The 25,408-nt window shown below is 48.8% G+C and overlaps 3 protein-coding genes across 9 annotated transcripts in view; all 3 read left to right on the top strand.

Moving 5' to 3' along the window:
• Positions 1 to 795: 795 nt before the first annotated feature.
• On the top strand, positions 796 to 13,738 carry nup133 (nucleoporin 133). 6 transcript variants are annotated; one of them, XM_035535089.2, is made up of 26 exons: positions 796 to 1,020; positions 1,113 to 1,231; positions 1,357 to 1,460; positions 1,661 to 1,765; positions 2,034 to 2,165; positions 2,296 to 2,466; positions 2,581 to 2,739; positions 2,989 to 3,059; positions 3,333 to 3,480; positions 3,774 to 3,924; positions 4,373 to 4,530; positions 4,652 to 4,743; positions 4,870 to 5,036; positions 5,114 to 5,208; positions 5,427 to 5,651; positions 5,877 to 5,999; positions 6,285 to 6,384; positions 10,025 to 10,276; positions 10,490 to 10,623; positions 11,378 to 11,608; positions 11,868 to 12,003; positions 12,332 to 12,450; positions 12,658 to 12,738; positions 12,824 to 12,900; positions 13,059 to 13,147; positions 13,462 to 13,738. In XM_035535089.2, exons 1-26 carry the CDS (start codon positions 899 to 901, stop codon positions 13,596 to 13,598), a joined length of 3,498 nt encoding a protein of 1,165 aa, XP_035390982.1. In that variant the 5' UTR covers positions 796 to 898; the 3' UTR covers positions 13,599 to 13,738. The 6 variants fall into 6 exon arrangements, with proteins under 6 accessions (XP_035390982.1, XP_035390983.1, XP_035390981.1 ...); XM_035535090.2 differs by having other exon boundaries at positions 1,110 to 1,231; positions 12,827 to 12,900; XM_035535088.2 differs by having other exon boundaries at positions 1,110 to 1,231.
• A 1,390-nt stretch (positions 13,739 to 15,128) lies between these two features.
• Positions 15,129 to 18,793, top strand: acta1a (actin alpha 1, skeletal muscle a). Its single transcript, XM_027013719.3, has 7 exons — positions 15,129 to 15,287; positions 16,122 to 16,261; positions 16,452 to 16,776; positions 17,036 to 17,197; positions 17,283 to 17,474; positions 17,590 to 17,771; positions 17,986 to 18,793. The coding sequence occupies exons 2-7, from the start codon at positions 16,133 to 16,135 to the stop codon at positions 18,127 to 18,129; spliced, it is 1,134 nt and encodes a 377-aa protein (XP_026869520.1). The 5' UTR covers positions 15,129 to 15,287; positions 16,122 to 16,132; the 3' UTR covers positions 18,130 to 18,793.
• A 2,495-nt stretch (positions 18,794 to 21,288) lies between these two features.
• Positions 21,289 to 25,408, top strand: part of ccsapa (centriole, cilia and spindle-associated protein a) — a 7,253-nt gene continuing 3,133 nt past the window's right edge. The window contains exons 1-4 of one of the 2 annotated variants that reach the window (XM_081701254.1): positions 21,289 to 21,578; positions 22,164 to 22,540; positions 22,818 to 23,122; positions 24,041 to 24,219. In XM_081701254.1, the coding sequence (XP_081557380.1) occupies positions 22,180 to 22,540; positions 22,818 to 23,122; positions 24,041 to 24,219 (845 nt within the window). In that variant the 5' untranslated portion in view covers positions 21,289 to 21,578; positions 22,164 to 22,179. The remainder of the gene's footprint in view (positions 21,579 to 22,163; positions 22,541 to 22,817; positions 23,123 to 24,040; positions 24,220 to 25,408) is intronic. The other variant, XM_027013720.3, reaches the window with a different exon arrangement.

Below are 25,408 nucleotides of genomic sequence, written 5' to 3'. Positions count from 1 at the left end.
CTGACTATTGACAAGGTGGGTGGATTAGTTGCTATTGGTCAGGCTCTCGATGGAGTAAAAGTACATTGCATTTACACAACAATTCAAATGTAAAAATAATGAGTTACATATGAAAAGCGATTTTAAGAAACGCGTTATTAAACAGTGTCTAGTTTTAATAGTGTAGACACCAGTAACCATTTCATTTCTTTCAGAGTTATCGTGTTACATGTAGTACGTATTTACCATAGAAGCATGGCTGCGTATGGAGGCTCCTAATATAGTGAGATACACAATTCCTCCAGCAGGGGGCACTGCTGGCGTATACAAAACTCCGTTCTCAAGAAATGTGGGGCAATTTTATAAATTGAAAGCAAGGTTAATAACTATTATAACTATAATAAGGGAATTTTCGTTATAGGCGACTTTCAATATACAAAGTGACAGCGTAGAAGGAAATAAAACATAAGAGTAAAATAAAGCACAAAGAAAATTATAATAAAATTAGGGTGTTATAAGAAATCTTAAAACAAGTACAATAATAATAGTAAGAAATTGGTGATAACGTTGATGCAGCTCTACAATGTAGATTATTTACACAGCGCAGTACAATGTTGTCAAAGAAAAAGAGACCTGTAAAAAATATATTTTCACAGTAGGGACGAGGAAGAGTTTGACATTCAATGGTGATCCCCCACTCAAAGTCATCTTTGAACTTCAAAGTTTGTAAACCTCCAACGCCTCCGTGTCTTATTAAACTACACTGTTCACGTGTAGTGAAACGCCACGCCTACGAGTGACGTGCTTTGTCCGCGACTCACTTCACCGTGCGCGCAAAAAAGGGGACAGTCGTTAGCAAGCGGGGCGGTTGGTCCCCGCGTTTTGGCTTTTCAGACACCCGGTTAACCGGCAGCGCGCAATGTTTTCGCCGCGAGGCACCCCGGGCACCGGGCGCCGGCAGGCGGCCAGGGCCGCGGGCAGGAAGAGTCTTGGCACGCCGTCGGCGCCGTTTTCCCCGCGCCGGGCTTCCGTGCCCGCGGGGTGGGTACCGCGCGCACGCGCCTGCGTCCGTCACTTGGCGGTTATGTCCAGCCGTTGTGTGTTGACGTCGCCTGCTCTCTCTCTTGCAGCAGCAGAGGGACTCCGTCGCGGGTCCAGAGCTTTGCGACGGTGGACTCGGTCCATTTCGACGTCCAGACGTTCGGGTCGACTCTGCCCGTGAGGGTGATGGAGGCCCTCGCGACGGCGGAAGGTGGCGCGTGTTTTGTTTTTGTTTTTTGTTTTTTTTTGCGATTGTCCTCGTAGTACGCGCGCTTTGGTGCCTACAGATAAAATACGGAGATGGATAAGTGTGTGTGTGTGTGTGTGTGTGTGTAGTGGATGACCAGATCTCTGTGAAGATCGAGGAGTGTGGCTGGGCCTGGCTGGTGTGTGGAGAGAGGCTCATCATTTGGAAGATCTGTCAGACTCCCGTCGCCAAGGTGAACAAGCACTTGTTACTGTGCACACACCCACGTCATCTACAAGCACTTTGACAAAGAGATATGCTTACGCACTTAATCTAAGAGGACATATATATATTTTTTAATGTTAACACAACTTTAATTTGGTTTCAATTCTCCTGCCTGTTGTTTTTGCCTCCATTACTTTCTCTCTCCCCCAACTTCCTGGACCCCACCAGCTGTCTGTATGTAAGGATCTCCAGTTGGCCCCCAGTGAATGCACCTACACTGCCGACCTGGTCTACATTAGTTCCTCTGGCCCACTGCAGTCGGCCTCTGTGCAGGTAGAGTCAAGTCCAGGATTTCTGTTGAAAATGGCCGGTGTTTCAACCACGAGACCTAGTAGCTGCGCACTTCCAGCACAGTTCAATGGGTTCCTAATAAGTACATATCCACTGTCCTTTGGTTCTGTTAAACTTTCTGTGGATTTTTTTTTTTTTTCGTGGAGAATTCTGAAACTTCATGGTAAGACAGACCAAAACTTTATAATCTGCCTGTGCTTCGATAATTGTGTCTCTTAATGGCCACTATTTCCCTGTCTGACTATGGCAGGCGGTGTGTGTGTTGGCGGTGTCTCCGGAGGGTTTGGCGCGATTCTGGCCCAGTCTGTCCCACGAGGGGGTGTACACAGAGATGCCCGTAGACCTTGGAGGACATCTGTGTAACCATGTTACTGCAGTCAGGGTGAGTCCACTGTCTGACAATCATCTGTGTAACCATGGTAACGCATGGTAACTTGGTCTAATGTCATAAGCACTTCTCTTTCCCATCTCTCGCTCTCTCCCTCTCTTTCTCTCCGTCTCTCCTGCCCCAGGGAGGCAGTTTCGTTGTGTCCTCTTACCGTGGCCATCTGTTGCGGGTGTTTGCGGATGGTTCCGGAAGGATCTCCCAGAGGCCTGTGCAGCAGGGTCAGGGCATGCTGTCGGGCCTGGGCCGACGTGTCTCCAGCCTGTTTGGCATCCGCGGTCCCCCGCCCGACACCTCGGTAAACCTCCGCTAGCCTCATTACTTTGGCCCGAGGGCGAGTATAGCTGGGCATGGTGGCTGTGGGTTTGCTGTAGATTCTTTGTGTCTTTTTATTGTGTTCTCTCTCTCTCAGGTGCACAGTGTTCTGTGGGCGCCACATGCCGGTTATCTCTACACCCTCAGTACCTGTGGTCTGTGGAAGTGGGAGGTCATGGAGCACACGGAGGTTCAGGTCCTGAGCTGGAGCATGGCGTGCCCACTCCTTGCTGACAGCATTGCGGATGCCATCTGGGTAAAAGCCACCGCCTGGAGCCGCCTGCTTGTCTCGCTTCTGTCCTCTCGCACTGTTGCTACTATGCGTCGTGGCCTTTTGTTTTATGTTATAGTAGTCCAAGTTTTTAAACGCATCCGATTGTCTCCTAAACTGTGTATTGGTGTTGTGGTTAGTTTCCACCTCCCCTATGAGGAGTGTGTGAAGTTAGAGCTCTGAACTGTATATGATGGGTTCCAGATCCTGAAGTTGTTGTTGTGTGTGTTCCAGGGCTCGGAGACCAACTATGCTGAGATGAAGGGAGGCGTGAGCGTGGCCTACCTGGACATGCAGCTCAGCCGGTGTGTAGCAGTTACCACGTGTCTTATACCGATGAACGTCAGCTACTTCTGATAAATGAGAACTGCTTTGCTAAGCTGTCAGTCAAGATTAAGCGCCTTAGCTTGAGTTTCTTGGCCTACGTTTATTATATTTATATAATATTGTTTATATTTTTTCCACTTTATTGTGGGCCTGAGGTACTGATGTGCTTTTTTGATGATCTCGTGTTCAATACTTATTTTCCTCAGTGCTGATTCAGGGTTGATCGTTATTGTGGTGTTTGGTTTCCTCAGTGCGGGTTTGGTGGTGTTGGCTGCAGCGTGGCACCCAGCAGACACTCCGTGTCTGGCCTACTTCTGCCTCGTCACGTTTCCAGACACTGTGGCACCTGCCACAGACGAGCTCTCAGTGGAGGTCACCAAATACAACCCACCCTTTCAGGTAACTGAGCCGACTCACTGTCCTGATCTGACATAACCCATCACTCTGGGATTAAGCTGTAATATTTAGGTTCATAAACCACACTTCAAGGCTGTGCTAAGTTCTGCATTTAGGACTAGGAGCAGTTATCTTATGACAAGCTAATATGTCCCTGTACACGTTTGTAAAAAAAAAAAAAAAAAAGAAAGAAAATAGCAAGTATATGGTGCTCATAGTGATCTGGAGTTTTGATTCACTTTGTCAGACATGAAACGGCATGTGAATAGATTCGGCTTTATTTCTCCCGCACCCAGAGCGAGGAGGAGCTACATAAGACACGTTTGGTGCTGCCACAAGCAACCAGCCCTGCTGCGTACCTGTATAATGAGGAGCTGGTGTTCGCATGCACCACGGGGACCGGCCGGGGTGGGCTGCCCGAGGAGAAGCTGACCTTCACTTCGCCCGGTAACAGTCTTACGGTCCACACCCACGCTCACGTCGCCCGGTAACAGTCTTATGGTCCACACCCACGCTCACGTCGCCCGGTAACAGTCTTATGGTCCACACCCATGCTCACGTTGCCCACTAACAGTCTTATGGGCCACACACATGCTCAATTTGCCTGGTAACAGTCTTATGGGCCACATGCAGTACATGCTCACGTGCCTTATGAACAATTTGAAGAGTTTTTGATGTTTCACAATGTAACTTTATTTCAGTGCATTGCAAAGAAGGTGGTATACAAACTACGATAATTTCAGGCAGAAAGAAGTATAGCCACACACACACACACTAAGTTTTTCAGCTCAGAAATTGCCTTATCACTCCTATTAGACTTTGGTCTTGTGGAGTGTTTACATTTTATACTTTTCTGGTGTTGTTTTTTTTCCCCTGAACGTGTGTGTGTGTGTAGGAGACCGTATTCGTGGTGCTGGTGTGTGCGCAAACCTGCCCGTGTTCTTCTCCCAGAACAATGGCCTGGTTGCCGTGGTAGCAAGGGACAGTGCCTCCATCTTGCCGGAGACCATGGAGGAGTCCCTCTGTACCTCAGTGGCTGGACCTGGACCAGAGGTGAGGACTATGATTTGACTAGGAGAAGATTTAAATTCAGCCTTGAACCTGGGCTTGAGAGAGAGAGATGGGATTAGAAGATTGAAGTTTCAAGGTAATCCACGTGGTTGTGTCTTCGTAGGGGACGCCATTGGAGACACCTCCCAAAACAGACACAGTAGCACCAGAGGACAAGACCAAGCTGCTGAAACAAGCCTTCCTTCAGTTCTGTCGGTGAGCACCTCTCGTGCACGTGCACACACACGTGCGTATGCGTGCGCTCGCAATTGGCTGTAGTGTGTTTCTTCATGGACGTTCTGAGCCTTATTCATGACGGTCTCTCGCGCCTTCTGCCTGTAGACACGACCTGATTTCTGCTCAGACCATGACGAACGAGCTGTTCCCCAACGACGGGGGAGAAGCGGGTGCCGAAGGAGAGCTGGACACCGTGGTGACCCTGATTGACCTTGACCTGGTGGACGATTACCCTGCGTCTGACCCCCGGTGGGCAGAGTCTGTGCCCGATGGTGAGTGAAAACAAGAGGGAGAGGGACAGAGAGGGGGAGTTGAGCGCAATAACAGGCGAATTTCCCTGGACCACCAGAGAGCGCGGGCCTTGCTCTGACCTCCCTGATCCTGCTGCACCAGCTGGAGGACAAGATGAAGGCGCACCACTGCTTCATGGACTTCCTGCTGCAGGTGAGTGCTCAGCTCCCTCTCCTTGTCACTTCTGCCAGTGCTTAACCTACCGCTGTGTCTAGAGGCCCGTGACGTGAGTCCTGGGACCTCCGCCCCCGTTTAACACAGGCGGCACAGTTAATCACGGCCTGTGCTAGACTGGAAACTGAACTCTCTCTCTCTCTCTCTCTCTCTCTCTCTCTCTCCTCCTCCCCCCCCCCATCTCTTCGGCCCCTCAGACCGGGCTCCTAGACCGGCTGTCGTCGGTGACGGTGCGGTCGTCGCCCATGGCGACGCGGCTGCTGCTGTGCGAGCACGCCGAGAAGCTGGCGGCGGCCGTCGTGCTGAAGAACCACCATGGCAAACGCGCGGAGCTGCTCAACGGCGCCATCTTGGCCGCACTGAGGAACAGCGGCACACCCGTGCCTGCCAGCCTCACGCCCGCCGACGTCTTCTTCAGAGAGGTAGCAAGCAAACGGCTTCTTGTCTTGGAGTCTTCCCGGCCTTGAAGCTGCTGAAAGCGCTAGAGCGTGATCTAGAATTAGCCACACGTTAGTCCGCACATTAGCATAACCTCATTTATATGCTAATGGATGCATTTGCTGTAATTGGCTGCTTTTGTAATGAAGAGGAGGTGGTTGGACTTGGCTGTAACATTCCCTCACGCGTAGCTGTCTCTGCATGTGCAGGTGTCCCAGATCTCTTCGATCTTCGAGTGCCTCCTGGATGAGGAGGAGGCGTGGCTGAAGGAGAGTCCGCCAGGCTCAGAGAAGTGGGCCGAGGTCGTGATCAACGTCAACAACATCATCAAGGTGTGGCGCGCCCGTCCCGAGCCATTCCTTCCAACCGTTGCTCGTTTTAGCACCGCCCCCAGTCCCTCAGGCCCCACCCCCTCATACATAACCACATCTGCTGCATGGCCTACAGATGTATTCGGATTAGTTCATTACACCCAACATAGTAAGCAACGCTAATGTAACACTGCTAACACTGTATAATCAGTAGGGTTGTGCTCACTGTGGTTTGCCAACTTGCAGATTGCTCTCCGTTAGCGTGTATTCAGCGTTTGGGTGAAGGGCATCTGGTTGTGTTTACAGGACATGTTGCAAACAGCTGTGCAGTACAGAGAAACCAAAGCCTCCCTTTACAGAGCAGCAGAGAACACGGCCCCAGAGCCAGAGTATATACCATGGACAGGTACCACACACACACACTCTCTCTCTCACACACACACACACACACACACACACACACACACACACACCCTGAACACGGCCCCAGAGCCAGAGTATATACCATGGACAGGTACCACACACACCCTCACACACACACACCCTGAACACGTCCCCAGAGCCAGAGTATATACCATGGACAGGTACCACACACACACACCCTGAACACGTCCCCAGAGCCAGAGTATATACCATGGACAGGTACCACACACACACACCCTGAACACGTCCCCAGAGCCAGAGTATATACCATGGACAGGTACCACACACACACACCCTGAACACGTCCCCAAAGCCAGAGTATATACCATGGACAGGTACCACACACACACACACACACACACACACCTCGAACACGGCCCCAGAGCCAGAGTATATACCATGGACAGGTACCACACACACACACACACACACACACACACACACACACCCACCTCGAACACGGCCCCAGAGCCAGAGTATATACCATGGACAGGTACACACACACACACACACACACACACACACACACACACACCCTGAACATGGCCCCAGAGCCAGAGTATATACCATGGACAGGTACCACACACACACACACACACACCCTGAACATGGCCCCAGAGCCAGAGTATATACCATGGACAGGTACCACACACACACACACACACACACACACACACACACACACACACACACACCTCGAACACGGCCCCAGAGCCAGAGTATATACCATGGACAGGTACCACACACACACACACACACACACACACACACACCTCGAACACGGCCCCAGAGCCAGAGTATATACCATGGACAGGTACCACACACACACACACACACACCTCGAACACGGCCCCAGAGCCAGAGTATATACCATGGACAGGTACCACACACACACACACACACACACACACACACACACACACACACACCCACCTCGAACACGGCCCCAGAGCCAGAGTATATACCATGGACAGGTACCACACACACACACACACACACACGCACACACCCACCTCGAACACGGCCCCAGAGCCAGAGTATATACCATGGACAGGTACCACACACACACACACACACCCACCTCGAACACGGCCCCAGAGCCAGAGTATATACCATGGACAGGTACACACCCTGAACATGGCCCCAGAGCCAGAGTATATACCATGGACAGGTACCACACACACACACACACCCTGAACATGGCCCCAGAGCCAGAGTATATACCATGGACAGGTACCACACACACACACACCCTGAACATGGCCCCAGAGCCAGAGTATATACCATGGACAGGTACCACACACACACACACACACCCTGAACATGGCCCCAGAGCCAGAGTATATACCATGGACAGGTACCACACACACACACACACACCCTGAACATGGCCCCAGAGCCAGAGTATATACCATGGACAGGTACCACACACACACACACACACACACACACACACCTCGAACACGGCCCCAGAGCCAGAGTATATACCATGGACAGGTACACACACACACACACACACACACACACACACACCTCGAACACGGCCCCAGAGCCAGAGTATATACCATGGACAGGTAACACACACACACACACACACCCTGAACATGGCCCCAGAGCCAGAGTATATACCATGGACAGGTACCACACACACACACACACACACACACACACCCTGAACATGGCCCCAGAGCCAGAGTATATACCATGGACAGGTACCACACACACACACACAGCCTGAACATGGCCCCAGAGCCAGAGTATTTACCATGGACAGGTACCACACACACACACACACACACACACACACACACACACACACACACACACACCCTGAACATGGCCCCAGAGCCAGAGTATATACCATGGACAGGTACCACACACACACACACACACACACACCCTGAACATGGCCCCAGAGCCAGAGTATATACCATGGACAGGTACCACACACACACACACACACACACACACATACCCTGAACATGGCCCCAGAGCCAGAGTATATACCATGGACAGGTACCACACACACACACACCCTGAACATGGCCCCAGAGCCAGAGTATATACCATGGACAGGTACCACACACACACACACACACACCCTGAACATGGCCCCAGAGCCAGAGTATATACCATGGACAGGTACCACACACACACACACGCACACACACACCCTGAACATGGCCCCAGAGCCAGAGTATATACCATGGACAGGTACCACACACACACACACACACACCCTGAACATGGCCCCAGAGCCAGAGTATATACCATGGACAGGTACCACACACACACACACACACCCTGAACATGGCCCCAGAGCCAGAGTATATACCATGGACAGGTACCACACACACACACACACACACACACACCCTGAACATGGCCCCAGAGCCAGAGTATATACCATGGACAGATACCACACACACACACACACACCCTGAACATGGCCCCAGAGCCAGAGTATATACCATGGACAGGTACCACACACACACACACACACACACACACACACACACACACACACACACACACACACACACACACACACACCCTGAACATGGCCCCAGAGCCAGAGTATATACCATGGACAGGTACCACACACACACACACACACACCCTGAACATGGCCCCAGAGCCAGAGTATATACCATGGACAGGTACCACACACACACACACACACACACACACACCCTGAACATGGCCCCAGAGCCAGAGTATATACCATGGACAGGTACCACACACACACACACCCTGAACATGGCCCCAGAGCCAGAGTATATACCATGGACAGGTACCACCCGCACACGCATTCACACACACACACACCTCGAACACGGCCCCAGAGCCAGAGTATATACCATGGACAGGTACCACACACACACACACCCTGAACATGGCCCCAGAGCCAGAGTATATACCATGGACAGGTACCACACACACACACACACACCCTGAACACGGCCCCAGAGCCAGAGTATATACCATGGACAGGTACCACACACACACACACACACACACACACACACACCCTGAACACGGCCCCAGAGCCAGAGTATATACCATGGACAGGTACCACACACACACACACACACACACACACCCTGAACACGGCCCCAGAGCCAGAGTATATACCATGGACAGGTACCACACACACACACACACACACACACACACACACACACACACACCCTGAACACGGCCCCAGAGCCAGAGTATATACCATGGACAGGTACCACACACACACACACACACACACACACACACACACACACACCCTGAACACGGCCCCAGAGCCAGAATATATACCATGGACAGGTACCACACACACACACACACACCCTGAACACGGCCCCAGAGCCAGAGTATATACCATGGACAGGTACAGCGCGTGCACACACACAGGGAAGTAACAAATAAGTCATCGGTTCATTATACCATATTGTTCTTAATTTTTTGCACACAAGTTCTAACTGTTGGAAGACAGACTGTACATTAATGTTGTAAGTCTTCCATTGTGTATATACAGTGTTCTGTGTGAGTGAAAATTATGAACAATATGGTATGAACAGATTAATTATTTATTAACTTCCCTGATGAGTCCCCCATTCTCTCTTCTGTAGCCTCGGGTGGAGTGGGCGGAGTCCGCACGGTCATCGCCAGGCAACACGAGGCGATCCTGCGCGTGGTGTACCCTCACGCTGACTCGTCCCTCCGCAACACCATCAACGAGCAGCTGGTAGCGCTGCTGGACTCGCTGCTTGGCGGCTACGTGGCCCAGCTCACCTCGCTGCGTCGCCCGGGGCAACAGGAGCGCTACGACGCCCTGGAGATGGAGTACACGCAGCGCCGCTCTGAGCTCCTCACGCCTCTCCGTGAGTCACTGCCTCACCACAGCACTATGCTGGGGCAGCGTGTCATGAGCACGGGGTTCTGGACACACGGTCTCAGCTTATACTGTTTGGTTTTATTTTGTGATGGTCACACTGTGTGTGTGTGTGTGTGTTTGTGTGTGTGTGTGTTTGTTTGTGTGTGTGTTTGTTTGTGTGCGTGTGCGTGTGCGTGCGTATATGTGTGTGTGTGTGTAGTGGAGTTGGGCCAGTATCAGTGGGTTGCAGCCCTGGCTGAGAAGTACTGTGACTTTGACATCCTGGTGCAGTTGTGTGAACAAACGGAGAACCAGAGTCGCCTGCAGCACTACATGACCAAGTTCGCTGACCAGGTAAGACCAGCACACCACACCTGTCTCACACTGACTGGGTAAGACCAGCACACCACACCTGTCTCACACTGACTGGGTAAGACCAGCACACCACACCTGTCTCACACTGACTGGGTAAGACCAGCACACCACACCTGACTCACACTGACTGGGTAAGACCAGCACACCACACCTGACTCACACTGACTGGGTAAGACCAGCACACCACACCTGACTCACACTGACTGGGTAAGACCAGCACACCACACCTGACTCACACTGACGGGGTAAGACCAGCACACCACACCTGACTCACACTGACGGGGTAAGACCAGCACACCACACCTGACTCACACTGACGGGGTAAGACCAGCACACCACACCTGACTCACACTGGCCAGGTAAATTAAAATGAGTCTCGAGGCCGGGACACACTGACCGTCATACTTCACTTAGTGGTATGCTGTTTTTATCTGTTGCTGAACACTCGTGTTATGGAAATGGTAGTCATGTTCCACACACGTCACAAACCTTCCCATCTTTTGCTTGTCTTCACATGGTGATTTCAGCTGTAAGTCTGGGAAGACCGTGCAGAGTTCGATTTCGAAGTAAAAGTCCTGCAATGAATGTGTGTTAACTCTGCCGGATGTTTTGAGCTTATTATATCCGGCCAGTTGGAGCAAAATCCACAAGAGGACTATCTTCTGATTGTGCCAGTGGATTTATGCGCACAACCAAAAAGGTGTAAGTAAGGCATGCTTTGCACTTCCTGTAGAACTTTGCCGACTTCCTGTTCCGCTGGTACATGGAGAAGGGGAAGCGAGGGAAGCTGCTGTCTCAGCCAATCACACAGCACCAGCAGCTGGCCAGCTTCCTGCAGGCCCACGAACACCTGAGCTGGCTTCATCACATCCACATCCAGGACCTCCAGAGTGTGAGATGCGCACACACACACACACCCCTGAGCTGGATTTTCCATATCCAGGACCTTCAGAGTGTGAACTGGGTGTGTGCATAAACACACACACACACACACACACACACACATACATACACATATACATTTTTATATATATATATATAATAAAAAATACACAGATAAACAAGTATACATAAACACACACACCTGAGCTGCCTACACCACATACATGTACACTATACTCTGATATTATTACTCAGTGTAGCGCGTGTGTGTGGTAGGATGTAATGTTCATCTCGTTAGAAGTCCACTGGATGTGCCTGATCTCCTCTGGTGCCCCCTACAGGCGCACCACACGCTGTACAACCAGGCCAACATGGAGACTCGGTACTTTGTGAAGAAGAAGACCCTGCTGGCGCTGAGCAAGCTGACGGTGCTGGCGTCCGACACACCCGAGCCCGTGCAGAAAAAACAGCTCCGCGGTCAGTTGGGCACACGGCAACTGCAGCACACGCGGGCGTCATGCCGGCTCTGGGGCCGTGCGGGGGCGTTAACCTGTCATATATGCAGTGGGGTGGCAGGTTCTTCATGAGCTTGGCCTTTTGGGTATTCATTGTCATTCATTCAAGTGGGGCAAACTGTCCCGGGGGGGTGTCCTGTATGGTGAACTGCACAGGGGTACGGGTGGGATTGTGGTGGGGTTGGGTTTAACTGCACAGATACATAACATTCTATTCCCAGTGTTTGGTTTACATGGTGTCCTTCCTGAGTTTGGTTGTTTTTGTTTGTCTGGTTGGTTGTTTGTTTTAGATATTGTGGAACAGGAACGTTTCCTGCTACATCAGGAGACTCTGCCTAAACAGCTTCTGGAGGAGAAACAGCAGAATCCAGACACCTTGCCTGTACTGAGTGCTCATAACCTCATACATGTAAGAACACACACACACGCTGTGCTCCTTATAATCTTTTTTTTATTGTGAGAAAACGCACGTGCACGCACACACACAGTGCAGAACTTAGAAAACCATTCTTGCATACTACTGATAATAATCTACTACAATGTGTCTTCCCACTCATGTACACCCAAATACTCAATTACAAATTTTACACTGTCTGTGTGTGTGTGTGTTTGGTAGCTGTATATATGTGATGATAACCGAGGGGCCAATGAGTATGACTTCAAGAAAGCCCTGGACCTGCTGGAGTACATAGATGAGGTAACTACAGTTCTGGGAGCACATCATTATGTGTGTGGGGGGGTTTTGTTTGCGGGCACGCGTGATTCCTACACTGCTGCGTCAGCAGGAAGATGCGGTGGACATCGAGGCGTTGAAGTGTGAGATCTTCAGCCAAGCTTTGAAGAAAGACTGGAGGGAGAAGTAAGATCCCCCTCTCTCTCTCTCTCTCTCTCTCTGCCTTGCACGACCTGCACCTGCTCCTGAGTCAACAACACACCCACCCACACACACACACACACACACACACACAGCTGGGGCCGTCGCTCACCTTTTGGTTTCTTGACTTATTGATTCTACAGCTGGTCAGCTTCGGATGGCAGTGACGACCCCCTGGAGGCGGCCAAGGACAGTATCTTCATCAGGGTCCTGGAGAAGCTCATCCAGGAAGGTCGTGACCGCCATCATAGTGTGGGGTTTTTAACCTGTTCTGAGGTCTAGCAGTAACACACACTGCCGATAAACACCCTCAGTAACGTCCACACAAGTTTATTAATGAGTGTTCACACGAACTTTAACAGGAAGTAGCAGAAGCATTCACTCAAAAGTAATGGGATATTACAATAATGGGATGAAAAGAAACAAATGTGTACTTTTGCTGAAGCCAAAGGGGGAGGGGGGTAGTTACCGCCAGCTTTTTATATAAGCCTCATATATCCTCAAATTTAATATAACCCCCCCCCCCATCTGTCTGTCCCACCCCAGGTGTTCCTCTGCAGACCTACCTGCCTGATGTGAAGGACCTTCTGCAGATGGAGGAGCTGGAGTTTCTCAAATCCAAACCCTTCTTCGAGTTCCTCCTCAGAGCTAACTACGAACACTACCTCCAGTCTCAGATCTGACCTGGGTCGCTCATACCACCAAACCACGCCCCCATTGACATATAACCGTCCTCTAGCTTTTTCTACTATTTTGTAAGGAAAAACATGATCGTGTTGTGGTATATTTTTGGTTTGTTTTAAATACATAGTGTATTTCTCAACACTGCTGTCTGCTTTCCTTGTGATGTGCTTGTTTGAGTCCAAAAAATAACCAAGAAGTTCATGCAAATCAAGGGTGAACAGGGATTGCTCACACACACTTTACCAATTAACTCCTTTAACGCTGAAAGAATCCGATTTAGACAACTGAGTCAAGAATGTAACTTTCAACCTGTCCATGTGCCTTTTTTTCCTTACTTAATTGTGTGTGTGTGTGTGTGTGTGTGTGTGTGTGCGTGCGTGTGTGTGCGTGCGTGCGCGCCTGAAAGCAGCAGCTGTTTGTTTCTTCGTGGCTGTAGGGTGGCAGATGTCTTCAGAGTGCTGTCTGTCCTACTCCGCGTCTCCTAAAATAGAGCGGGGGGTGGGGGGCTTAAAGCGGGCACCTCCACTGAATCACTGGAGCTTAATGGGGCTCTTGCTGTCACCCTATATGGGGCTGGAGCCGCTGGCGTCCTAACGCGTCGACCATAGTGCTTCTGAATGGCACTTATCACTTTGATGTTAGTATTGTCCCGTTGCCCATAGAACCACGTGACCTTGACATATTGCGTGTGAAATATCGCGCACAAAGGATCAATACAGGCGCACGAGGTACATCTGCAGCTGGGATTCCATTTGCTCAGAAATCCCACAGGACTCGTGTGCATTTAGTTCACAGAGTCACTTTGCAGTTGCTGCAGTTACGGGAGTGAGGTTTCATAGCTCCGCTTCAATGAAAGGTTGCTCGGTTCCGCCCCGTTTAGCATACCTTCATCCACACACAAACACCCGCACCCGTTTTGGACTCGCTTACCCGTTTTTGGAAACGGAGCTTACTCCGAGACAGGCGGAAGCTGGGGTTGGCACGGCCTTGCAACGAATGAACCTTCCACCTCCTAAATAACGCTAAATATCTTGTCTAATTATTAATTTAAGTATCGATTAACATTCCTTGTATAATCATTGGGCTTTTGGTAACGGACCTCTTTGATAGAGGATGAGCCAGCCTGAGAGATGACCGATCACCGTTCATTAGACGAACAAACATTATACTTTATCAATAACTGATCAAATCATTCTTCCAACGGCTCGCGATATGTTGGTTTAATAGTGTTTTGGTTTTTTTCTTGTGTGATCCGTTGTCGGTAAATCATTGCTGCTTCTGGACCGGCTGGGTACCTCCGCCATGCCCGTACTTAGCCAGCCCCGCCGCGCTCCGTTCACAGGGCAGGCGCGTGTGGGCGCGGGCGGCGACTCGAGCGCGACGGGGGTTACAACCCCTCGCGCGCCATACACGGATCCGACGACCTCCCCTCGGGCAGGGGTCCCGAGCGCCATATATGGGCCGTCCCGCGCACTCCGCGCCACGGCGCTTGGCCTCCGTGCTGCCTCCAAGATCCAAATATGGATGAGGGCCGGGAAAAAAATTCGCGTGGAATACATGGACATTCCTAATGGTCCGCGGAGACGGCGGGTATATAAGGCAGGCCATGGTCGGTGTCGCTCCGTAGCTGGAACCAGCAGCGGTTGAATTCAGCGCGCCGAGCTTCTTCTGAGCAGAACCTGCCACAGGTAAGACCGGGCAGACCCGGGCGCGCGCGCCTAACGGAGCTCTCAAGACTTGGCGAGGAGCGGATGCATTGATTTGTGCCTGTGGGAAGCCGTTTCAAGGAGCGCAGTTCTTGACCGGGGATTATGTCTCGTTATGAGCAGAAAGGATTAGACGCTGAGAGACTTGAGAAGGGTTTGGTTCTTCGCAAATAATTCGGTGTAAATGAAATGTGAGTTTTGTCTAGGAAACCCTGCCACTCGTTTGTCATATGAGAGGAATGGGCATCTAACTGGAAGTCCATAAAGTAACGTAACAGCTGCTCAGATATAGCCCTGGACTTCCTTAATATAATACTACTGACGCTGGCATGTGCAATTTACTTTCAAAAGGTAACGAGACAGTAATGAAGAAATACAGGTTCTAAAGAAGTGATTATAGACTCCTCACTGCGTATCTGACAGCTGAGTCAACGGTCTGATTTATGAGACACCAAGAATCGTACTGGAATGTAAAATATAAAGTAGCGTGCGCACGCGGCCATGGGATTGTCCTAGTATGGGCTATAATTTACATCGATAATTTAATTTTCGATTTCTTAGTTACGATCATTGAACTTATTTTTTTATTGTTGGGTCTTCATCTAGTTTTGTCTCTTAGTTATATATCACAATATAGTAGATTAATAACACAGCATTCCTAGTGTTAAGACCAGAACCAGTGGTTCCCTGTGTCGAGAGAGAGAGAGAGAGAGAGAGAGAGAGAGAGAGAGAGAGAGAGAGAGAGAGAGAGAGAGAGAGAGAGAGAGAGAGAGAGAGAGAGAGACGCATTTCCTCACCACGTGCGTCTATTCCTAGAATCCATCAAGATGTGTGATGACGAGGAGACTACCGCCTTGGTGTGTGACAACGGTTCCGGCCTGGTCAAGGCTGGCTTCGCCGGCGATGACGCTCCCAGAGCTGTGTTCCCGTCCATCGTTGGCCGCCCACGTCATCAGGTATTAGTTCATCACTTTTATGAGTTTAGTCCCGCGAGTGGCCATAATGATGTTCCGTAACCGTCCTCCCTTGTCAGCTTCATCGACTGATCTGCCAGTTATAAAACTAGGCATTCTTCGCGTAAATTACGTAAAAATAAAAACGTGCGAGTTCGGGACCCAATTAAAGCGTGCGCTATTTCTTCCCCAGGGTGTCATGGTGGGTATGGGTCAGAAGGACTCTTACGTCGGTGACGAGGCCCAGAGCAAGAGAGGCATCCTGACCCTGAAGTACCCCATCGAGCACGGCATCATCACTAACTGGGACGACATGGAGAAGATCTGGCACCACACCTTCTACAACGAGCTGCGCGTGGCCCCCGAGGAGCACCCTACCCTGCTCACCGAGGCCCCTCTGAACCCCAAAGCCAACCGTGAGAAGATGACCCAGATCATGTTCGAGACCTTCAACGTGCCCGCCATGTACGTGGCCATCCAGGCCGTGCTGTCCCTGTACGCCTCCGGCCGTACCACCGGTAAGAACGACCGTACCATCTCCGCGCGCTGTATGTGCGTAAACACATGCGTAACACGCAAACCACTGACTTGAGATCAGACGGAAAATTCTGAGTTAATGATAACAATATCACAAACAAATATACACATATAAAATGGGTCTGTTATGTATTTAGTGCTCAACAAGTAGCCTAACTGTTGAGACGTCCCGAGGTGCATACACCTGTGTGCGTAATTGTGTGGACACGTGAATTGACCGTTTTTGTGAACCTCGTGCAGGTATTGTGCTGGACTCCGGTGATGGTGTCACCCATAACGTCCCCATCTATGAGGGTTATGCTCTGCCCCACGCCATCATGCGTTTGGATCTGGCTGGTCGCGATCTGACCGACTACCTCATGAAGATCCTTACCGAGCGTGGCTACTCTTTCGTGACCACAGGTGCGTGTCCACACACGTACTTCAGACAAGTTATTGGCGCGTGTGAACGAGACCGGTAACTTCAATCATGTCTCATTCCCCATAGCTGAGCGTGAGATCGTGCGTGACATCAAAGAGAAGCTCTGCTATGTCGCCCTGGACTTCGAGAACGAGATGGCCACCGCCGCCTCCTCTTCTTCCCTCGAGAAGAGCTACGAGCTTCCCGACGGTCAGGTCATCACCATTGGCAACGAGCGTTTCCGCTGCCCAGAAACCCTCTTCCAGCCTTCCTTCATTGGTGCGTACGGAATGAAACATGCGAGACTTTATTTAAATATGCTTCTTTTTTTCCCCCAACCTTGTAAGGGTGCTCAGGGGTTTTCTAAGTTCCCTCCGCATGTTCATACGCGCAGGTATGGAGTCCGCCGGCATCCACGAGACCGCTTACAACAGCATCATGAAATGCGACATTGACATTAGGAAGGACCTGTACGCCAACAACGTCCTATCTGGCGGTACCACCATGTACCCCGGTATCGCTGACCGTATGCAGAAGGAGATCACTGCCCTGGCCCCCAGCACGATGAAGATCAAGGTATCAACAGCGCAATTCACTCTTTGTGTGGCCTTACATCATTTTTATCTTCAAACTCAAGCTTGTTAGTGAGGTTTTGCGGTATAATCATCACTTGAACAGCACTGCACAGCCCGTTATGACCAAACGCGTAGACTGAAAGAGATGGGTGTGACGTGTTATTTACGCACGAAGAGTCACTTTGGGCCCCTTTTCTCCCCTATTTTCTCTCCAGATCATCGCTCCCCCTGAGCGTAAGTACTCCGTCTGGATCGGTGGCTCCATCTTGGCTTCCCTGTCCACCTTCCAGCAGATGTGGATCACCAAGCAGGAGTACGACGAGGCAGGCCCCAGCATCGTCCACCGCAAGTGCTTCTAAGCACTCGAGCCGCCACCTCGGTCCTGTACATCGCTCTGGATTTTTGGCGCGGGCGCACCGCTAATCGTGGTGTCGTGGGGACAATTGTTTTTCAAAAACCTGTTATTTTGTAACAACACTTCTCTCTAGCGATTGTTGTTACGCGACAACAAAAATGCAGTTTACACAATACGGAGAGAAAACACCAACATCGAAGAGTGTGAGAAACACAAATAAGCAGTCACATCCCACCTCGTATGGAAATTATTTATTGACAACCGTTAACATTCTTTTCTTATGAAGAACCACCACAAATGTTACTCTTACAGAGTACCACCAAAATATGGACTCTGGAACCAATGATCATCTAGGCATAAGAACAGGCTACGTTTGCAAAGTTCGACCAGAAAACGTGAACAGCAGCCAATGTCAACAAAGACCATATTCATTAGCTAGAGTGAGTTAAGTGTACCCACTGGTGAAACTAACATCAGGTGTGTTCGATGGGCCACGAAAAGACTCGCGTGATCAAATCTACCTTTCCTTGACGCAAAGCTTGCCTCTTGTCTTAAAAGAGAACTGGACGATTGTATCTTACATCCGTATGTCTCGAGCCTTGTCCTACCTCCGTCTATGCTTTTTCTGGCCCAACTATCAACAAACAAAATAAAAAATCGAAAATCTATTTTTAAACATGGTTGTTCTTGTCAAAAAAGAAACTCTTTTACTTTGGTTAGCTAATGACACATCAAATACCAAGGGAACACATTTATAAAGAATTCAAATGTTAGCATGATGCTAATCCAGACTGCAATGCTATAAAAAATCAGACATTTTTCACATTAAAAAACACAACAGAAATATTATTAAACTCTGATCAAAAGCAACTGAACTGACTCATCAGTTTTAACAAAGAGCATTCTGGGCGTGGTCCTAATATTCTAATGAGCAAAGAACATTCTGGGTGTAGTCCTAATATTCTAATGATCATGGTTAATTGACAGCCCGCTGTTAATGCCTGCTACACTAATCAAACCTCTTGAGGTGAGAAATAAACTAGAGGCTTATGGACACAAATATTGAATGATAAAACATTGCATAGACTTCACTGCAAAAGAATGCTGCCTATTTTTTGTTGATAATGTGAGTGTAGCCATATGTAATACCTGTTTTATAACTGGATTGTCCGGATCTTCGTGAGACTAATCTGTAAAGCGAAATTTACATCTGCATAGAATTTGCTACTTCAAGAGAGTCCGTACAATGATCCATGTGTACAAACATTACAACGGATATGTGACAGCACATCTGTGCATATGTCCTTAGAAGAACCATCCAGATTAAAGGGGGGCTGGGGATGGTAAGGTAAGGGTTAACTCACAGCGTGCTTGTGTGCAATGGTAGCTCAGTGGTTAAAGTGCTCAACTTGCAATTGGAAGGTTGCCAGTTTAAGCCCCACCACTCCCAAGTTGCCAGTGTTGGGCCCCTGAGCAAGACCCTCAGTTGTACAAGTTGTACTCAGACCCAAATGTAAGCTACTTTGGCAAAAAAGTGTCACGTAAATGTTAGAGCTCTCAAATGTTTATACATAGTACCCTTACTTAAAATAGTCTCATTTACAATTATGGCATTTAGTGACCACTGTGTCACTTCTACCTTCACCAATTACATCACAGAATTTATTAATTGATGCCAAAATTTGTTACAGCCTGGTCTTACTAACACAACTGGGGGTGTGTTGTAGCTATAAGAGTGAGCCCACACCTCAAAATATGCATCTAAATGAGTTTATTGTATATATGCCAACACTGCAACATGTAGTAGTATCCCCTGAACACATACACATAAAGATAGTTACTTACTTACTTCATCATATAATCCCGACACAAGTGTTCAGAAACCATGCTACGTTTATTCACAGACAGTTCCCCTGTACATACCAACACAACACACATATAAAAGAACTGATACATACACTACAAACCAATTAGATCTGATGCACTAATCTACACCTGTCAGATGGTCAGTAGGCCTGCCTCATTTGGAGTAAGTCCAAAAATACAAACCTGCTACCCCAGGCCAGTAAGCAGCAAACACATCCTCCTCATGCATCTTGAATACTTGAGGACTGTTGTGATAGGTCACTCTGGGCAGCTGGCTTGATCCTTGTTCTCCAAGGTTTTTTCATATTCCTTGGTGATGGATCTTATTGTCTTTCCCTGCCTCACCTCATCTGAAGCAGATTTAGGTGTTGCACCGATCCCCAACCTGTCAGCTGTAGTAGCATGGTGGAAAGAAGTGGTCATACATGAAATTGATCACATCATTGCTAGGTCATCTCTTACTGGTGAAAGTGCTGTTACATCCATGCCCAGGTCTCCCCTGCTGTAGCTACGCGGGCTAAAGTGTTTGCTGCTTACACAGATCTGAAGAGAGTAAGAAAGCAAACGCGTGTGGGACGGTGCATCAGCTTTCTGCCTGTTGAGAATAACAAGCTTTACACAACACAAGGACGACACATTACACACCGGAAGGGGAGTAATTCGTCTGAAATAAATGAATAATTTACTGTGCTCTGGTACGATATTCAAATGACCGGGAGAGCAAGATTATTTTTAATTAGAAAGAAAATTAGCTTCCATGGGTCTTTAAGACGATCAAGAACACTTAGTGGCAATTAGCCTACAGCGCCGCTCAGATTATTTACAGTTGAATAACCCCACAATGACATTCAGCTGTAAACGACCCAAGGCTGTTTTGTCTTCACGTAGGCCGCTATAAACAAGCTGACAGGCCATGCTGTCTGGAGTCTGTCTACGACTCTCCCCTGCCTGCTCCTGGAAAGTCGCCTGCATGATGTAAGAGCATTTCAGAACTGCCTGTGCTAATTCAACCATCAATTATTCCAATAAACTAATTATTCCATTCTACAGTAATGTCAATCATCCAGTAATTATCCACTGTAATTGAACAGTTTGAAAGGAGTTCTTGGAGAGACTGATATTTATTAGAAATATACGTCCCCTGGTCGAATGTTACCAGGGAACACCTCACTCAGCCCGTTTACAGCCCGAGCTGGGTCGCCAGAGGCCGCATCAGTACGAAGGCTGTCTGAGTAACACACTGGATGTAACGAGACCTCGTTAGTCTGACTGGCTGCGCTGTGCACTGATAACTGGGACCAGCGAAGCGGTGCGATGCAAACGGCACGGAACGTGACGTAAGCGCTGAACCGTCCCGGGTTCGTACCGCTCGCGCACGCGCCCCGCGTAGGCACCAAGAGCGCGACATCAGCTGATGGGAAATACGCACCAGGTCGTGTAGCAAAACAAAAAAACAACAAAAAAACCCAAACAAACAACTGCGCACAATTCCCTGCTGTTGTGAAAATTTGTGAAAATGTGAGGAGTAGGTGCCAGACGACCTGCCTTCATTCATTTCTTATCTTGGGGTTGAAAGACGCCAGAGCGGTAAGATTTAAGGTCTAATAGTATGCCTGGCTGTAGTAGGCTGTGTACCTACTCAGTGCGGGTGGCGGCGGCAAACGTAAACAGATTAAGCTGGGAATGCTTTTGCTCGGCGCTCGCGAAACGCACTGCAAAAACGGGAAACCAGAGCCTTGTTAATGTATGAGAAAATGTTAAAATAATTGTTGTATATACCCAAATCGTTAAAAAAACATTTGATTTTCTACGTGGCTATTTATATATGGAAGCGTATACATTGTCACTGTGGAAGCACCGGTTTATGTATTATGTAAGGTATATAAATAAATAATGTGGGTCTAATGTGCCAGCCTACGCTGCAGAGAAACCGGAACAGCAAGATAACGTTCAATCGCTCATTTAGTCGTTCACGGCCTCTTGAGCCGTACTTGAGAGGAAAGCAGCTGTCAGGCTGTCTGACGGTCGCGTATTCCTTCTAAACCTCTCAGAATTCCCAGGAATCTGGCTGCCAACAGGAGACTATGTGCGCGCACGCTTGCCGCCTTGATCGCGTCGTGTTTGAGCCAGTCTGCGTTTCATGTAGAGCTGTCTTCACCTTTTATATGTCAGGTATAAACCGGGCCAAATGACGAGCAATACCGGCGCGGCGAAGAAGATCCGGACGGAATACATGAAGAAGTTTCGGGATCCGAAATGGGAGACGTTCTCGAAATGTTACGAGGACTCGCTAAAATACAGACTGTCACGACGGCTGATGGAGCAGACGCACAGACCGCTGTTTGGGGATGGTTGGGAGAGTGGTACCAATTCGAGCAGCACATCCAGCCCCAGGCTGAGAATTGCAGTAGAATCGTCGGGTTCAAAACCGCACACGTCTTCCTCCGAGTCGAAGTGCGAAACAGTAGACGTGCACGACTCTTGGGAAACGCAGGTGAACGGGGAGGTGCACACAGATGCTTCCGCAGTGGAGAATTCACGTCCAACAGGTAAGTCACCGCTACCAGCTTACCTAGGCGGTTAAACGTTACCACTCAGGCAGTGTGCCTTTTGTATTTACGGTAATTAGTTGCATGAAAAAAAACAACTTATAGAAGGGTTTACGGGTTGACTGATTTATACCACTGTCTCTACTGCTTTAGGATTAATGTGTTTCCAAGACAGACTTAGAACCCAATTACTCTGACCTGATCACAAACGAACACTATCTAAGGTCATCTAAGGTCATTAATTACATCTTATATACCTTTTTGTTTAAAATCTCAGAAAATGATCACCAGCACATGATTAATAACGGGTCCTTGGAGCTTGTTGGGCGGCGGGGCCCGAAGAACAGACCCACTCGCTCAGAAACGAACCAGCGCCAGCACGAGCCCGACACCGACGACTCCTCCGGCTCCGCACTGAGGACCCAGAGCCACACCAGGAGCCAGCCACCAGGTGGCGCTAAAGAGGGTGGCCCCCGCCGCGAGAGCAGACGTCCGCTCGTCCGGCACGAGTGGACCGAGAGAAACATGGGCCTGCGGGAACGGAAGCGGACCAGCATGAGAACCTCAGTCTCTGCCGCAGAGGTGAGTGCCTGGACACTAAACTGATCCAAACTCGTCCTGAACCCGACCTGAACTCGCTCCCGAAATGCTCACTCTCACTTTAATAGTGGTAGAAAAAGAAATTGTGATTGCATTCTTAGTTAGGAATGATGTAGCAGGTATCTGGTACAGGAGCGTGCAGGAGTAGGACTGGATTCAGCACGACACAGTCTGTATACACTGATGAATTCAGTCAAATGTGTGTGAGCAGAGTGCCTAGACTAACCCTCCACGACTGGAGCTGGATAACGCTAACCTGCTCACCTGCTCACCTGTCCCTACTAGCCTTTCTTTTCGTGACTGTCAACTTTAGGGGAGCAGAGATACTGGATATCACAGCTCGAGTGGCATAAACAAGGCTGAATAATTCAGCCTGAGCACAGGTAGTGTTGGGTGTCACAGGGCAGATCCATCCATTTAATTGGTATGAAGAAATCAGCTCCATCCATCTAATTGGTATGAGGTAGCGCCATGCAAAGGTGTCTCTCTGGTTGAACTGTAGCGCACCCTTCACTCTTCTGATTGGTTCAGAAAGGTCCCTCAGTTCCAGTGTCTGAGTCGCTTGTTCTGGTCCCAGGTCAGAGGGCCCCAGAATACGTGCAAGATAACACACAACAAGACCTTGAAATGAAAAGCAAAGAACTCGCCCCATGTCAGCGCACAGTGAGAGGAACAGTTTACTTCTTCAGTAAAATTTGACTAAAACTGGCCAATTTGGCTTAAGGTCAATTGGCCAATTTGGCTTAAAATACTGGGAGGGTTCAATAATGACAGGGAATCTGTTGATTTTTGGATCTTGACATAACTCATTCAGCATGTAAAAGGAAATAATTGTATCTATACAGAAAAGTGGTCACTCCTCATGTTGTTGTGTCCGACTGGTTTTAATTGACCATGTAGATCCACCAGCCTGAGGTCAGTGCCCAGACCCGACGGGACTCTGAAAAAAATCGCGGCAGGACTTCGGACCGTCGGAGGGCTAGGTCGGCAGACCTGGAGAAGTTGCGGCGGGCGGAGGTCGCGGTGGTGGATGACTGCTGGATGACTGAGTACATGCGGTGCTTCTCGTCCAGGCTGAGGTAGAGGCATGTGGACCAGAGCTCTGATCCCTGTGGGACTTTCTGCCTTCCCGGCACATTATGACTGATGTGGACCAAGGGCAATACCATGGGTACAAATCAGAGTAATACCAAGGGTTACCAGGAAAATAACCAAGGGTGTTACTGTGGCTGGAAACCTGAGGTTTTGGGCCTCAGGGGCGTTTTGTTTGTGTTGTAGTGAGATTAATTGAACTGTGGTTTTGGGCAGTTTTGGCCTCAGTATATTGATGTTGACAGCAGGAGACACAGGACATAAGGACCCAAGAATATGGTTACGTTCACCCAATGGATTGTTTTATAATAAGAAATTACGGGTTGCAGGCACAGATCCCAAACCAGCATGAGAGGACATTTTTTACACGAGAGTTAAGTCAGTACAGATAGCGTACATGACCTTATCTCCGTGCCCCATGCAGACAATAATAATGAATATAAAAGAAATGCAAAGGCAATATTTTACTCTTCATCTCTATCTGCCATTTCAGGATAGCAGTTGTTAACATTTCCAAATTATTCTGTCTCTTTCAAATTCATAAAATCATATTAGAGGACCAGTTATTAAAGGAATAATGCACCCAAAGATGTTAAATTAGTTTAAAGTGAATTGGGGATGATGAAATTCAGTATGAATGAGTATGAGCTCATTAGCAGTATGCTAATTATCTATTTAGCATAATGCTAAAGAGCACTAATAGCTTGTTTATTAATAGCCACATTAGCATTTTTGATGAGCTATTCCTTTAAGGTTAAAATGGGACATAATGTATTTCTAATACTGTAATTGATCTGTCTAGTTTTCTTATAACACTTGAAGATAGTTTGATGGTCTGTTCTGTTTACTGTGTTGTCCCTTTTGGTGGAATTACTTGAATGTTTTTAAACATATTTCTGTTCTGATTTTCAACTCAAAAGATGAAAGAAATTAGCTTAACCTTTAATATTTGAGTGGACCAAAGTTGACTCCACTGCACTGTTTGTTGAACTCACCCATTCTCAGCTGCACTTCTGGAATTCTAGAGTTCTGGAGTTTTCTCAGGCACAGTTTAAGTTCATGAATGTGATCTGGGTCTACTGCAGGATTTGAAACTGCCTGTCTTCACTGCGATGTAGCTAGCTTCACTTGCCATTGTTTGGCTTATTCAAGACTGTGGTTTCTTTTTTTTTGGGG

Source organism: Electrophorus electricus, chromosome 18 (assembly GCF_041902795.1).
Source record: "Electrophorus electricus isolate QZ-2024a chromosome 18, ASM4190279v1, whole genome shotgun sequence".
Classification (NCBI taxonomy): Eukaryota; Metazoa; Chordata; class Actinopteri; order Gymnotiformes; family Gymnotidae; genus Electrophorus; species Electrophorus electricus.
Note: the sequence above shows the minus strand (reverse complement) of the source record. Positions and strands in the feature narration are given on the sequence as shown.